The sequence below is a fragment of the Oculina patagonica genome, chromosome 11, assembly GCF_052425735.1.
Source record: "Oculina patagonica isolate OP01 chromosome 11, crgOcupat, whole genome shotgun sequence".
Classification (NCBI taxonomy): domain Eukaryota; kingdom Metazoa; phylum Cnidaria; class Anthozoa; order Scleractinia; family Oculinidae; genus Oculina; species Oculina patagonica.
This window is the reverse complement of record NC_135768.1, coordinates 10,403,521-10,419,253: the sequence shown is the minus strand read 5'-3', so window position 1 is coordinate 10,419,253 and position 15,733 is coordinate 10,403,521. Positions and strand designations below refer to the sequence as shown.

Sequence of the window (15,733 nt, the reverse complement as noted above, 5' to 3'; positions counted from 1 at the left end):
GCCTTGCTGTAACCAAGAGTAAAGGTTATGAGAATTAATAAAACGATCACCAAAGGGAAATTACTTTGATCTTTTAACAAAATTCTCCCAACTAATACTACAAGAAAATGTATGGAGATCAGTCGGAATAATTTGTATGTGTATACTGGGACTGTTGACCTTTGCTCCTGAGTATATTTGTCCAGAAGATTTATAATCATGGTCAGTACTTGACTGCAAACAGTCTCTGTTTTTGCTTTAAAATCAGTAGAGTGAAGGCAAAAATAGCGAGGATTCAAGCGTGACGTTCAAGCAAGGAACAGCAAAGCCGAGAGCCATGAGAAGCATGGGCAGATTTGAAAGCAAAAAAAAGATATTGCTTGCAGTCTAGGTCAGTACTGTCTGAGCAGTTTGACCATACTACACATGAAATATAACTTCATGAAATATGATAAATCTGTGCACAGGCTTCGTCAATAAAGTTGAAAACCAAGTTATAACTGCAAAGTGAGTTTTTTATTATTGACCCTTTAGGATTCAATGACAGGCAGATTTATGCTGCAGTAGTTTGCCGTGGTCCAACACCTCCTGGACGCTGTCCCTGGGGGTTGTCAGGCTACAACGAAAAGGAAGAAAAAGAGGAAAATTAATGATGACCTTAAGGGTAGTACAATATATATCAATTTCTGAATATAACATCAGACTTTCTACATGTACACTGTAGCTCCCATAGTTTTCAAACTGGGCACAACTCAACAAAACCTCCCTTCACCAAGGCATACAAAAGGGTAATGGTGAATTACTACTGTACCATTGCCTTCTGTCATGACCAACTAGCGCTGAGCCCAGAGAATCAGCTAGTCTCAAGCATTCAAGGACTCCTCAACAAAATTCAATGATTGGTGGAAAAAATTCAAGGCATTTTTAAGGAGAAAACCTAATCTCTCTAAGGATTTGGCAACTTTTCAAGGACTTATCAAGGACTTTGCAAACCACGATGAGCTTGTTATGATTTGTCCCCTCCCCCCCCCCCCAAAAAAAAAAAACAGAGAAAAAAAAAACTATAGGAAATTCAGTATGTCAGAAGTTCTGGAAATTGTAAACTCGGGGAGATTCACTTTGGTTGCACATTAAATTTTCTGGTTAGCACAAGGATAAATAACAAAAGAGCCCTTTGTTTCAGTGCTAGAATATTCACACTGATGCCAAAATGCTCTACATGTAGGTTATGATTTAATCTCATCTGAGCAAATGCATACATTGTAGATTGTAGTCATGACTAAAGTGAGTACTGATCTCAGTACAATTATTCTGACTAACAATAAATTATAATAAACAGTACACTTACCCTACGTGGGAACCTTGGAGGGGGAACCCTGATCTTTCTGTTTTCCTTGGAGCGATTCCTCACCACCTTGGAGTGAATTGCACAGCTAACACAATAGTGAAGCTTGACGTACAGTTTGGGAAGAGGGTACACTGCAAAGAAAGAGATTGGTGTTAAGGAAGAAGCCAACAAAAAAAATTATATGGAGAAGAAATTCATGCTTCAGGGCTCGAGACTAACTAGCCAAGTGGCCAGTGACAGCTTTGATTTCACTAGCCAAAACATATTTTCTACTAGCCTCAATTTTAAGCATACCGTAAAGTTCCGTGTATAAGCCACACCCGTAGATAAGCCGCACCCCCGATTTGGAAGCTCAAATTTTGGAAAAAAAAAATATACAGACCATAAATTTTGAAGTTCAAGTGAAGTTCTATTGGTAAACAATCAAGGGCACACAAGCACAGTTTCGAGACACTGACACGGTGGTTGTTGCAATGTTTAATATAAATTAAGTATTACGAAAGCTAAATTTCACTTGTCATACCTCCTTTTTAGTTTGAGTTCACAATATCTTAAACTTGGATGCCCTCTTGATATCATTTTTTCCAGATTATCACTTCTAAACACTCCTGAAACACTTGTAATTCGTTCGAATCGTTCGCGAATGATGAATGCTTAGTAGCCAAGCTCTGAATTGTAGAGAGGAGTCTGGGCATTAAAAACAAACATGGTGGCACTCGGCGGCACTTTCTTCGGAAGAAACCACGTTTTTATTTCAAGATTCTTGGAAACTGCTACCCGCAACAGGATAAAAACTTCATGCAGAATAAGAGTTTGTTAATCCAGCAGATGTATTTGCTGTGAAGGTCAATAAAAAACCGAAGCGGTCGGCCATTTGCCTTGTGAGTATTTGCGTTTATCTTGGTGCCTTTTCGCACGCAGCGGAAATACATGCTTCGAAGTGACTGGCAGGCTTACTGCAAACAGCTTTGCAGAGGAACTAAAAGGTAGTGAACAACAACAAAGTTTTCAGGTTGTGATATGTTTATTCAGAAAATACAGATATACACTGAAAGTCAGATATACACTGAAAGTAAAAATTACAGATTAGCTGGAAACATAACCTGGTGTTGAAGTTTACTTCGCAAGTATTGCTGACTCGAAACCGTTCCCGACGATTCAGTGTAAATTTGTTAGCCTTCTCGGTCAGTTCTACCAGATCTTCTAATTTTTCTGATCGACACTGGTATCCCTTTAGCCTGCAGATCACCGACTAGCTCTAGATCCTCAAAGCGTTTATAATTTTTAAGGTTTTCGGCAACCCAGTCGCAATTTTCCATATGTTTCTTTGCAATTTGTGCAAAGTACCCCGCATTAGCCTCGCATTCATGTTCAGAAGGCTCTCGTCCCAGGGCTGTCGGGGAATACGAATAAGGCCTATTGACAAAGTACAGTAAAATCCAGTATAATGAAATGGCAAGGCAAAGTTTGTTTTTGGACCTAGTGGCCTTTCAGGCCAAAGCTTATCCCAGTTTCTGTAGCATGAAGCAACTAAGAGTATTTCTTCTCCACTCTGGACTCCATATTAAGTGATCTAGGTTCGAGCCCTGGCCAAGGCATAATACATTGTAAAGTGGCAAGGGACTAGGACGATGTGCTTGTTATACTATACTGGGCTTCTGTTCCATCCCGGGGTATCCAATCGATGAAACCGATGACAATCGATATCAATCAATACCAATCCATATCAGTTAATTAATTGATATTGATAATCGATGGCCAATCAATGACAAAGATTCGTGTGGTTATCGATTGGTATCGATTTCCAATAACAGTCGATAGATTAATTGACATTGATTGGTTTCGGACTTCGTCACCTTTCAAAATCTACAAGCTGATGGAATAGGCACATAAATACAAAGATCGGGGGCCTGACAAAGATTGGGGAAATATGCCACTGGGGCCTTTGTTACTAAGGTTTTTTTTTAATATCAGGGTACAGAAAAAGTTGATTTCCAATAAATCTACATATATAATGTGAATGTTGAATGTTTGTGGTTGCAACTCAAAAACATTGACACCAGAAGTGTGAGAAATACTCAAACATCCTCCTCAACAGAAACAAACCTACCTTCATATACACTGGCATCAGCGATATCCCTTACTGCGGCAGCCTCCACGATATTCCTAATAACAAACTTCTTTATAGCCTTGTCCTTGGGGACACAACGGGCACAGTTTGTGCAACGTACAAACTTGACGTGTCCGCGGCCATGCTTGGAGCGCCCACAGTTTCGCCTCTTCTGCGTCTGTACAAAAAGCAAATACCATATAAAGGTTTTTCTCTTTTTACTTTTAAAGTAAGAAATCTATAAACAGCAAGACAAGTTGTATGAAGATAAAATCCAGCAAGTTTATAGCTCTGGGTCTAGTTGTTCAAGCAAAAATTATCCAGCATGAATTTAAAATTCAGTTTTCCAACTTTTCAGCAACGTTTTCTGTTTAAAATATATTTTCCCCTCCATTTATGATGCTAATGATTCTCAAACTCTGCAAAATATTAGCAATAAAAGCTCTTTTCTTAAGGAAAATAAAAATTAAAACCTCCATCAACTTTTAGTCTTGGATTAGTGTGCAAGCCCACAAACAGAGCAGGGTGCTTGCTTGAGATGGCACCTTGGCTAATAGTGAAAGAACAAAACCTTGACAACAAATGCTGTACAACATCTTTTTCACTTTTAATGCAAAATTCTGACTGGTCTGCTTTGTTTTGAAAGCAAAGCAAACCCTCTAGACCCGGGGTTTCTAATCGAACAAACTCGAACCAAAATTCAATTAAAATCCAATCTAACACAGATCGTTTGATTGGGTTCAGTAATTGAACAAAATCGAACATCCATTTTGCTGTGAGTTCAATTATCAAACCAATTCAACAAATTCAATTTTGTTCGGAATCCATCTCTTGATAAGTAAATCATGCCGGAGTAATCATAATCAACCTTTATTGAATGGAATAAATTGAAAACGTCCAAATATCAAACTGATGAATGTCAACTCTTCTCCCACATAACACTAAAACAACATTAATTTTGCTATCCTTTTACAGTACATGTAATTTTGATACATGCACTCTCCTCTCCAGTCTCCTGGATATCGCTTTGGGTTCTTAACACTTGCGACATTTCTTCACTGAAAGCAAGCAGTAATTCAACCTTCAATCAAAATTTCCCCTGACCACCTGGTGATTATGCAGATGTGACGATCATCCTATCAAATCGCTAACAAAGGATTAGTGGAACGGTGCACCGTACAAAATATCTGCAAAATGCTACACTAGATTGATAATGTTTAGGCATTTTTTTCATGACTTCGTGTTTTTTTGTATTAATATTTAAACTTAAAAATCAAACAAACAAAACAGTTATCGAACGTTGGATTGGGTATGATCGTCGACTGTTCCATAATCGAACGTTCGATTGACCAAATTTTGTTGTGAGTTTGAATATGTTTGATTACCCAACCCAATTGAACGATTGGTGTTCGATTGGGTTTGATTAGATACACCTGGTCTAGAATACACAGACACTTAAAAGGTTTCTCGATCTCCTTTATCCAGTGGAAATTCACTTTTTCTTACTAAAGCTGATAAAACTGACGACTAGGCTACCATCATAAAAACTACTGTCAACTGTGTCAAGCCTTGAAGAAACGTTCTGTGTTTTATAAAACAATTTCAACCTCCACAATTCCTTGCTTGTTATTTCTCATACTGATACAGTGGTAAAATGACGGCTATACTATTTTACAAAAAAAGAATCAGTAAAAAAAATAAAACTCCAGTTAAAATCCCAACACGCACAAATAAAAAACGGTAAGAAACAGTCTAAAAGACAAACGTTCGGTTCAAGAATTTAGCGCCTGTAAGCGAGTCATTGGCAACGTGGTTTTCGTATCGAGAACATAAACGCGACAATTTTGGCTTTTTCTCGGCCATAGCGCTACTATTATAGGTTACAGGGCACAAACGATATCTAAAGTGTGTTCCAAGCGTATTTAAGTCGCTCAGCGGTCTAAATAACAACGAAAATGTCCCTAAACCAAAGCTACAAGTCACAAAGAGCTCACCATTTTGATCTGAGCGAGAGGAAAAGAGGCCGCTCACATGGGGCCCCTGGATTTTGTGGGCGGCCTCCCCAGAAATTGTCCTATACCATCGCGGGCTCGTGCAATAATTTCATCATTCACGTGGTTTCGGACAAGATGGCTGCTTCGTTTTTCAACAAGATTGCTGCCTTGGGTTTAGGCCTGGCTGGCATTGGCGGTGTGGTTAATACAGCTCTTTTCAACGGTTAGATAAATTGTAATTTAGCGTGTTTGTAGCTTGATTGAATTGAAGAAGCGATCACGCAAGATTCTGAAGGTTGATCGAACTTCAATTGACAGCCTTATTCAAGAGCTCGCGTATATTAGCTGAAGTTTGCAGATCTGAAATATGCTTGTAACTCCTTACTCAACTCCAGTTAGTTTATTTTGCTCGTAAAATTTATTAGCAAATTTCCCATTTGAATCAAGCTGGCAATTTGCAGTCTGTATTTTGGTGGAAATGAATGAAAAGCAACTAAATGTTGCGTGCGGTGTACATTTTTTTTGTACTCAAGACTCTTATAAATTATATGGCTTAATTTTGAAACGACCTGTAACTTACTCGAAAGAGAATTTTTTGTTTTAGGGACACTGTGATTTGCGACACACTCTGGTACATACAGAATGTGACATATCTAAGGGTTGATCACAAGAAATTGCACGTTGAACAGGGGAGAAAGGGAGTGGGGGGGGGGGGGGTCTTGTCACGACACATGTTTGCATTTCATTTGGTTTTCATTCCTTAATTCCCATAAATGCATTTTTCACAGAGTTACACAAATTTCAATGACGATTTCCAAGGCCCTTTTTTGGGATTCAAGGACCACAAAAATGGCCAATTACAGAGTCAAGAATACACCCCTCCCACATTTGAAAACTTACGATGTGTTGTATTTTTCAGTTGAAGGAGGACACCGTGCTGTAATATTTGATCGATTTCAAGGGGTTAAACCTGACGTCACTGGTGAAGGAACTCATTTCCTTATTCCATGGGTCCAAAGACCAATCATCTTTGACATTCGTAGCAGACCAAGAAATGTACCTGTAATAACAGGAAGTAAAGGTAAGTGTATACATATTTTGTCAACATTGAACAGTCAGCTACCATGCTGTGTGGCATGAAATTATTGCAGAGTTTTTACACAATTTGCTAAAAATACATTGTAATACTACACAGGCATACAGGTACATGTAACTTTAAACAGGACTTGACTGCTACATGTATAAGCCATTTTTGTATTCTTGGATTTAACTGGACTTTGCTTGCATTGTGGAGGCTAATGAAGGGGAATCGTTTCAAGAACAAAGATATGAAGCTTTTTCTAATGATATTCAGCTTCAATAGTCTTCATTGTAAGTTAGTTCAGTCCAATTCTAAATACATCAATATGGGCTGTTGAGATGGCTCTCCTTTTCAGCAGGCAACCATAAAGTTTTGCTGTCTGAAAACAATTCAGTCAGTACAAGTTATGACGTTCACCAATGTTCCCTGGGGGCTTGATGCTTCTTCACCTGTTCATAATTCCTTGACATAATCTCCATAAGAGAAGGAAACGGCACATTTTCTTAGTGAAAAATAGTGTGTTACCCATTAACAAACAATTTTTTTTTGTTTAAGGCAAACAGTGTACAAGTTTTCATATTAAAAGTTCTCTGTTTGCTACGGCAAAGGAGAAAATTACAACAATTGTTTGTCTTACAGATCTACAAAATGTTAACATCACTCTAAGAATCCTGTTCAGGCCACAGCCTCATGTTCTGCCCAAAATGTACATGAACCTCGGAGAAGATTATGATGAGCGTGTGCTTCCATCAATCACAACAGAAGTCCTCAAGGCTGTTGTTGTAAGTAGACCTTGAAGTTAGTATAGCTGCAAACATTTTAGGCTAGTACAGCCATCTGCTGTCAAGGAAAAAATGGAGAGGGGTGTCTGTGTGGTCTGCACATAAATAATCCATTCATTAGAACCATATTAGTGTTACACTGTACGACATCTGATGTGACAAGCAGAGACAACAAAACAATATTGCTGTCTGCTTTTTTAATGATCCTTGCAAGAGACCATTGTTGACCTTTGTTTATTAACAGATAAAAACACACTATTTGTTGTAGTCGGCTTTATAACTCCATGCATATGGTAGCATTCAAAATTATACAACGAAAGGATAGATAAGTGAATGTTCAAAGCCTTAATACTTTTTGCCGTTGGTATTACAACGGGATCTTGACATGATGTGATACACTTGATTACAGTTCAAAAGTATTAAATGTCTTGAATGACTTATTAATATTTAACATGAGTAACGCATAACGCAAACATCATAGTAACAGAAAATCTATTTAATAACACTGGTAGTGCAATAATAGGCCATTTCCAAGTTACTCAATTTGCCTCTTTTTCAAAATGAGTCTACGTGCAAACCATTCAAAAGAAAATGAGTTTGATTTGCATGAAAATGGATCTGTAGGTAAAACTCATTTTCATATGAATGGTTTAGCACGTAGACTCGTTTTGAAACAGAGGCATTTGGTAACTTGGAAATGGCCTGCAGCTGTACATGTACTTCATCGCTATAGAATGCTGTTTACTTTTTTATGCTTACACAGACGTTGTTATCTACAGTAAGTGATGCAACTGTTACTAAGATTGATCATTGCTGTTTTGAAGTTTTGTAGTTGTCATGAAATCTTTAAAATACATGATAGTGATGTTAATAATTATTGTTGCCTGACAGGCTCAGTTTGATGCTGGAGAACTCATCACACAGAGAGAAGTGGTAGGTGTCATCAGCTACATGTATATCTGTACTTGTAATTTATGTGAGGGGCCAAATTTTATTACTAAAAAGTAAGTCCTTAGGGATGTGCTCATTTTTCCAAAACAGCTCTAAAGTGACTTATAAATGACACCTTAACGTTTTGTTACATACAAGGGCATCATGTGTTTATGAGTTTTGAAAGGAAAGAAAAGAAAAAAAACTCTCTAATCATAACAATGTGAAATCTATGATTACAACAAAAGTGGCTGGAACACTAACCCAATGCAGATATGTCTCACTTAAACTTTAACAATGTCCCATACAAACATTTTTTAGAGGTTCCTCTTCCCCATTTCAATTTTGAACCCTTTGTGGATAAAGATTTTAAGGAATTTCAGAAGTTATGGGTAATGGCTACATATATAGGGTGAACTGCATGTATCAGATTTTGAATTTATTATGTGTACTTTCAATTTAATGTTGCAGGTTTCTCAGAAAGTACAAGAGGCACTGACAGAGCGTGCTGCAAGCTTTGGACTTATTTTAGATGACATCTCTCTGGTGAGGACATTTTTTCATGTTCAAGAGTTCAACTAAAATTAATTTTTTACATGATTGCATAAATACTCAACTCTGGATTTACCTAAGAATATATTTAAATTCTTCATAAAACACTTAAACATCGCTTCCCTTTGGAAGTTGCTTGTTCAAGACAAGACAAGTGCATTTATTTACAATGCAGGAATGAGTGAAAATCGGTGCAATTCTTAGATAAGAAATGTTAGAATACATGTATATATCTTGTAGAAATGCTTAAAATCACCAGAAAGTAAAGGAAAAAGCATTTTTGAGGGTCTTTTATCAGAGAAACTTTCAGTACCTGGAGGAGCATCTGAGATGCCTACAAAAACTGTTCACTGTACTAGCAGCAGCAGAATTTCCTGAAGTGGTCCTGTGTTGTAATCGAGGAAGTACCAGGGTATAAAACAACCCTGGCTATTCTAATCAAAGCTTTTCAAATAACTTAACAGTAACAAACAAGCTGTTCTAATAAAAGACTGTTACCAACACTTAAAAAAAATGTGTAACATTTATAAATGTATTTTGTATTTATTTTTACTCCACTAAATAATTATAACAGCAAGGAGCCCAAAACGTGACCCCGTGTAATTTATTCACATTCTTCCATGCAGATTTAATCCAATCCGACCTCAACGGAAAGCTGCCCTCTGCTTCTGATTGGATAGTGGCTGCATGAAAGAATGTGAATTGATAAAAAGTGATCACACTTTTAAGCTGTTTGCTGTAAATACACTAGTTTTTAACTGTTATACATGTACTAATGAAAGAAATGGAAAAGCAGGGCTAGAGACTAACGGTAGCCAACTAGCCAAAGGCTACTAAAATTTAGGTTTTGGCTACCAGGTTTAGCATTCCTACTAGCCATTTGGCTAGTGAAAAACTCGGAAAAGTCAACTGTTCTTGATAGAAATCAATATACCTGACTAGTGAAAAATTACTTCTGGCTAGTAAAATCTGACTTGTCACTAGCCAGTAAACCAGTGAGTTAAAAAGTTAGTCTCAAGCCCTGAAAAGTGCAAGAAATATTAAGACTAATATATAACATGCTAGAATGAGTGAGTGTTAAATTTGTGGCTTCATCTCCCTTCACTTCAGACACATTTAACATTTGGCAAAGAATTCACCGAGGCTGTTGAAATGAAGCAAGTTGGTGAGTAACAATGACCTTTCTTGTTCCAAAAAAATAAAATAAAACAAAATCTTTATGTGCACAGTGTCTAACATGTATGTAGATTTTAATGCAACCAAGTTAATAGCACCAAGCGTAGCATTTGGTGGCTAGCAGTTCGTCTTCTAAGTGTGGTTAAAAGTCTCCCATGTGACCAAGTTTGAGATAACAGGGTTATTTTTGCAATAAAGACTGGAAAAAAATACAACCTTACCTAATTAAAGAGAATGAATTTTTGTTGGAGTGAGTTGGAGTTTGAAATAAGTGTCAGTTTGGGATAGCGGGGTCTTACTGTACAAAGTTAGAGGGAGTTGTTTAGGAAGCCTGGCAAACAACAAAGGAACACACGAAGAGGCTGAAAGGTCCATGACAGTGGACATTGTTTGTTTTGCACTCATACACTATGCATAAACTACATAATCGCAATGTTTCTATTGGTTAGTTGCATGAACACATGTAACCACCTATGTGGAGGGGGACAGGGGGGCGGGAGCCCGGGAGAAAAGGGGCGGGAAGCGGGAGGAGAGAGGGCGGGAAGCGGGATTCTTAAGGTGGCGGGAACCGGGAGAAAACAAGTATAATTTCGCAACATTTCGTTATATTTCGCAATGGAAATGGAACAAACAGGAGGGAACAGCTACGGAAAGGGGCGGGAGGCGGGAGTAAAAGGTACGGGAAGCGGGAGTAAAAGGTACGGGAGGCGGGAGGTTCAGACCCCCCTGTCCCCCCCCACACCTATTGTATTTTATCAGGTTTTGTGCACTCTCCAAAATATCGAACAAAAAACCTATAACAAAAAACTTTGCCAGGCTTCATAACCATTTTCCTTTATTAACTATGTACTGTATTGCTTAACAAATGGCCCTATTTGCTAAGGACTTTGAAAAAAGTTGGATTCCGGCTTCCCTTCAGGCAAGCATTCTCTTTCTACCCAGTGTCAGATATCATTGTTGGTTTTGTTAACACTTTACATCAACTGAGATTTTTTTTCCTCATAAATTTGACATTTTGATATTGTCACCTTGTAGCTCAGCAAGAAGCAGAACGTGCCAGATTTCTTGTGGAGAAGGTTAGTAGAGTCAGCAGTCAGAGCAAGTGATGTACCTTGACCAGCAGTTGGTATGCCATGCGTTACATGTACATGTAGGCGACTTAGTAGAGCTGCTCTGATCACTGCATTTTGAACTCTTACGGGGTTGTCGTACATGTTCATATAACTGGATTTATCAAAACCAGGTTAATGAAATTTTCACCGTTTTAAGCGCAAATCTCCAAAGTAAACGATATAAAAACTAAAGTGAAAGTCAGTCTTTTTTATCTCCTCCTCTCTCTTTTCTACCTTTCAGCGCTGCAGTTCATTGTTTCCACTTTCTCGGCATGTTTTTACGCCATATCGCAGTATAATGTACGTGGTCAAAAAAACCTCACGTCACTTTTCGTTGACCACATTTTCATAAATCCAGTTATACATGTAGTTCGTAAAATATAGGTTTTTCTCCTCTTTATTAATTTACTTTTGACACTAATGGCAGAGTTCAAAGGGTCAACTACCCATTTAACCACCCCATTTCCGTTTAAACTCTTGCTTCGACCTTTTTTGAAGACCGTAAAACCTGGTTTGGCTGTATAGGGTTGTTGAGTTAATTTTTAGGCAAGACAATAGACTCTCAAAGCGTTTCTTTACACTCAAGATTATTGATTAATGGATATTGGCAAATTGTTTGGAAAAGTCTAACAAAAGACTGAAGACAGTATTGCTATGAGCTGGCACCTCAAGTACAGAAATGCATGCCCCCAAATGGAATTTTTCATGACTATTGTTGTATTACTGTAGATGTTTCGCATAAGCTCAATAAGTGTTTACTTACTTTATGTTCGACTTTTTTTCAGGCGGAGCAGCACAAGAAAGCAACTGTTATCAGGGCTGAAGGAGACGCTAAAGGAGCAGAACTCTTAGCAACTGCTTTTAAAGAGGCAGGCGAGGGTCTTGTTGTGCTAAGGAAGATGGAAGCTGCTGAGGAAATCGCCGAAAAATTGTCTCATTCACGCAATGTTGCATACCTTCCTCATGGACAGAATATGCTGTTGAACTTGCCAGTGGGCCGTCAATGAGCAGATGGGTTTAAAATAAAAGCCCAGCTACGGCAAGGGTATAAGACTTGGACAGATTAAGAATTTCACCTTAAGATTTACAGCTGTAGGGAGACTGGTTGAAACTCTGTTGTTTGCCTTACATTTGACCTAAGAGAACAGACATCCTATATTTACATACTCATTCTGCCTTTTGTAATAGAGATGTCTGAAATTCAAACTGAAGCAATTCCATACTGATGTCGTAGAGATCAGTCACGTCTCTGATTGGTTAAGAAGTCAACCAGAGAAACTGCCTGTTTCTCGGTGATGCTTCATAATCAATTATAAGGCTTTTAGCTTGAATCTCAGATGTTTCTCTTATGAAGGATGAAATGAATACACGACAATAGATGGCTGTTTAACTGAGGCTACTGTCTAAGATGTAAGCTTGTCACAGCCCTGCAGGAAGACCATTCAGTTTAATTAAGTCATACCCAAAAAAGGTCAGTGTAAGATTACACGATTTGTAATAAATTTACTTCTTAAAATGTGTCAGTTATCTTGATCCCCAACACCCAATTTCTTATCGGTAATGAAGTGCTTAATTATCTTTTCCTCTTCAAAACAATTATTAGCAGGCAGGTATTGAGAGTGAATGACTTGATAATCTCTGAATAAACTCCTTGATGTAGAGACTTAAAAATAAAGTGATTTGAGCTTAGGAAATCAGTCGAGTCCTCTAACTATGGTATAAGCAACAACCACCCCTTGTAGAAATATTTTTTTGCTCCGCGTAGCGAACATTTTTCGGAAAGCGAATACCATAATGATAAAAAGGTTTTTTGGGCGCATTTAAAAAACTCAATGCGCTTACATTTCTCTATTAAAAAAACTAGCTAAAACTAATATAATGTTATAATTTTTCTAAGACACTAAAAAATAAAAAGGAAACAACTAATCAAAAGGAAAAAATAATAATAATATGAGAAAAAATAATAAATATGTAGTCCTCCTGCCTCCCCAACGTGACCTGCCAGTTTGACGAGTTTGCGAATAAAACCCGTCCGCCTCTCAAACGTCAAACCGGCCGGAGGTGAGGGTTTGATTTTATTTCTGTAACGAGGAGCATGCTATACTTTTTATAACCGCTTCATCAGTCGCAATATTTTAACTGAAAGTTTACCTTTAAATACCCAGTTTAGACCTTAAGGTATCATTTCACATCGATTGACAACTGTTGTTCCCCACCCCTGAAAAGTATTCCGATGGAATCAAATGACTCGATTTCTCGGAAAGATCAGTAAGAGTAGACTGAGAGTCACAGAGCATAAACGTCCTTTCGCAATAGACAAGTTTAGCATGTCTTCTATCGCAACAGCTGTGTTTAAGGCAACTATTGGCTTGTTGATCAATAAAGCCAGAGACACGGCAGCTGAAAGGCTGAAAGAAGGTGATGTCACAGATGAAAAGTTTCGCAGCGTGATCGTGCGCGAAATCGATCAGATCAACTCGAAGTTGGATGGATTGGCACGAAAAGATCTTCTTTCGAGTATCAGCGCCTTCAAGGAGGGAATAGCTATTCTGTTCGATGTCTTCAAACAAGCAAACAGAGGAAAAAAGGAGTCGAGGGATACTGATGTAACGGGACAAGTAGGTGCTGTAGCAACAACAGCGGGAACGGAAGACATCGCAGAGGTCAGCCTTCAATCGTCAGCTTCAGCTCAAGCACAAACAGTATCCATTACCAAGAAACTCGCCAACTTACAACTAATCGACATAGATGAGTCAAGCAAAGAATTGTTGTCTGACGCAAAAGAAAGATTCAAGGAAGCCCGTAGCAAAGCAAGGGATGCCTTTAGCAACGAAGGGATAAACACGGCTGACCGCATTTTGGCTATGATGGTTCTGGTCATGGCAACAATACTAGAGAAAGTTGACAATCCTACTTTGGCATTGACGCCGTGTAGAGTTTGCCTTGAACAGTTACACGCCCTTGCAGCCGTCAAAAAGAGCTTCAAAATCGCGCTAGCAAAGGGACTGAAGTCTCGATTCGGGAAGGATGAGCGTGAGACGATTATCGCCGCTGTTTGTGACATAAATCACGCCATTTTTGATGTCACGCACATGGTTGGTTCCAATATCCTGCGCCGCCTAGGCGTGGTCTGGCCTCTCATCGATGTTGGAGCAGAGAGCGTTCATCCGTTGTGGGACCCAAGAGTAGCTGAAATAAATCAGCAGAACACACAATACATTGGTTACTACCCTATGCAATGGTCGTTTGGAGCGAACGTCCTAAAATCAGCGAGCGGTATCTGCACGAACACAAAAGATCAGTTCATTGTAGGAGACATTCAGGATAGTAACATAAAAGTATTTGACAGTGATGGCAACTTCCTGTACTGGTTTTCTCATACCTTAGACGATCAAAGTCCGGTCTTTATTCGTGATGTAGGTATTGACCAAGCTGATAACATGTACGTGCTTTGTTGCCTGAAAAATGATGAGGTCAAAAACCAAGTGCGTATTTTCGATAAGGCCATAAACATGCGTCGCTGTTTTGTTGTTGATGGGCTTGATGTAGCGTCTCGTCTTACTGTAGTGGAACAGAACTTTAAACAGGTGTTAGTGCTGGGAACGCAGGAAGGGTCTAATTTGGATTTTGTGGTGAATGTTTACGAGGCTGATGGATCTATTGTTCGAAAATTATTAGGGACCGATCGATTTCAAGGAGGTTACATAGCTAGGAGCATCAGTGCTTGTAATGATGAGAATGATGGTCGTGTTATGGTGCTGGACCGAGGACGAGTTTCCATATTCAGTGCAGAGGGAGACTGTCTACACAAGTTCAGTGTGGGCTTGGAAACAAATCGATTGAAGAAAGCGGCAGCCCTAGCAATTTACTGGGTAAATGAAGAACACGTAATTGTTGTTTCGAAATGTGGTGATGTTTTTTGGGAACCATCGTGTGACTTTGTTGTGTCGATATACACAATAGATGGAGAGTTAGTACATAATTTTCCCATCAGTTCACGTTACCGACATCACTATATACGGGGGATTGCAATGAACAGACAAGGACGTGTTGCCTTGGCATTTTCCGGTGCGGGAAAAGGCGAGATACTAGTTCTCTAAGCAAAGATACAGTTCTCTAAAAAGCAGATACGTTAAGCTCATCCCTTAGTATTGCAAAGTCATCTCTACAGCGCACAATTTCACGCGTGATTGCAATCTTGTTTCCAAAGTCCGCGCCCCCTTTGAACAGCGGTCGAGAAACGCAGCCTCAAATAGAGCTTTCCACAAGTTGCTCGGCAACTTTTTGCCAACTTTTCATATTTCGAGTAACTTTTTTCCGATCGAGCAACTTTTTTCCTCTTGAGCAACTTGTTGCATTTTGAGCAATTTCCAGACCGAAGATCTCCGAAGATTATCCGAGTGTTGTTCAAAGGCTATGCAAACGTTTCCGAAGATTTAATTTCGAGAAACATCTGAAGACGTTTCAACTTTCGGCTTTACAAAAACTCCTCAGCAAACATGACGTCATCGATATCTGCGCGATTTTTCTCATTTGAAAAAAATACTTGTTATTTAACAAATTTTTCCTTAATATGTTATTTAGATCTTCTTTTGCTGTAAAATTGCATAAATCTTTTTTTGTTTTGTTTAGAAATCTTACCCTTAAAGGAAAATGAGCGGCAAGTTTC

General features: G+C 38.6%; 2 protein-coding genes across 2 annotated transcripts; one reads left to right on the top strand and one right to left on the bottom strand.

Moving 5' to 3' along the window:
* Positions 1-473: 473 nt before the first annotated feature.
* On the bottom strand, positions 474-5,517 carry LOC144630262 (small ribosomal subunit protein eS26-like). Its single transcript, XM_078488602.1, has 4 exons — positions 5,432-5,517; positions 3,438-3,615; positions 1,328-1,458; positions 474-595 (listed from the first exon to the last, which is right to left on the bottom strand). Exons 1-4 carry the CDS (start codon positions 5,432-5,434, stop codon positions 533-535), a joined length of 375 nt encoding a protein of 124 aa, XP_078344728.1. The 5' UTR covers positions 5,435-5,517; the 3' UTR covers positions 474-532.
* Positions 5,518-5,549: 32 nt separating this feature from the next.
* On the top strand, positions 5,550-12,580 carry LOC144630250 (prohibitin 1-like). Its single transcript, XM_078488589.1, has 8 exons — positions 5,550-5,654; positions 6,351-6,512; positions 7,152-7,294; positions 8,186-8,227; positions 8,696-8,770; positions 9,887-9,941; positions 10,988-11,028; positions 11,850-12,580. Exons 1-8 carry the CDS (start codon positions 5,567-5,569, stop codon positions 12,069-12,071), a joined length of 828 nt encoding a protein of 275 aa, XP_078344715.1. The 5' UTR covers positions 5,550-5,566; the 3' UTR covers positions 12,072-12,580.
* Positions 12,581-15,733: the final 3,153 nt, after the last annotated feature.

Coding starts and splice junctions, on each gene's coding strand:
- LOC144630262 (XM_078488602.1), bottom strand. Junction 1,459..3,437: donor TGATGCCAGTGTATATGAAG/GTAGGTTTGTTT, acceptor CTTTCTTTGCAG/TGTACCCTCTTCCCAAACTG. Junction 596..1,327: donor CTCCAAGGTTCCCACGTAGG/GTAAGTGTACTG, acceptor TTTTCGTTGTAG/CCTGACAACCCCCAGGGACA.
- LOC144630250 (XM_078488589.1), top strand. CDS start 5,567: ATGGCTGCTTCGTTTTTCAACAAGATTGCTGCCTTGGGTTTAGGCCTG. Junction 6,513..7,151: donor TGTAATAACAGGAAGTAAAG/GTAAGTGTATAC, acceptor TTTGTCTTACAG/ATCTACAAAATGTTAACATC. Junction 9,942..10,987: donor TGTTGAAATGAAGCAAGTTG/GTGAGTAACAAT, acceptor GTCACCTTGTAG/CTCAGCAAGAAGCAGAACGT.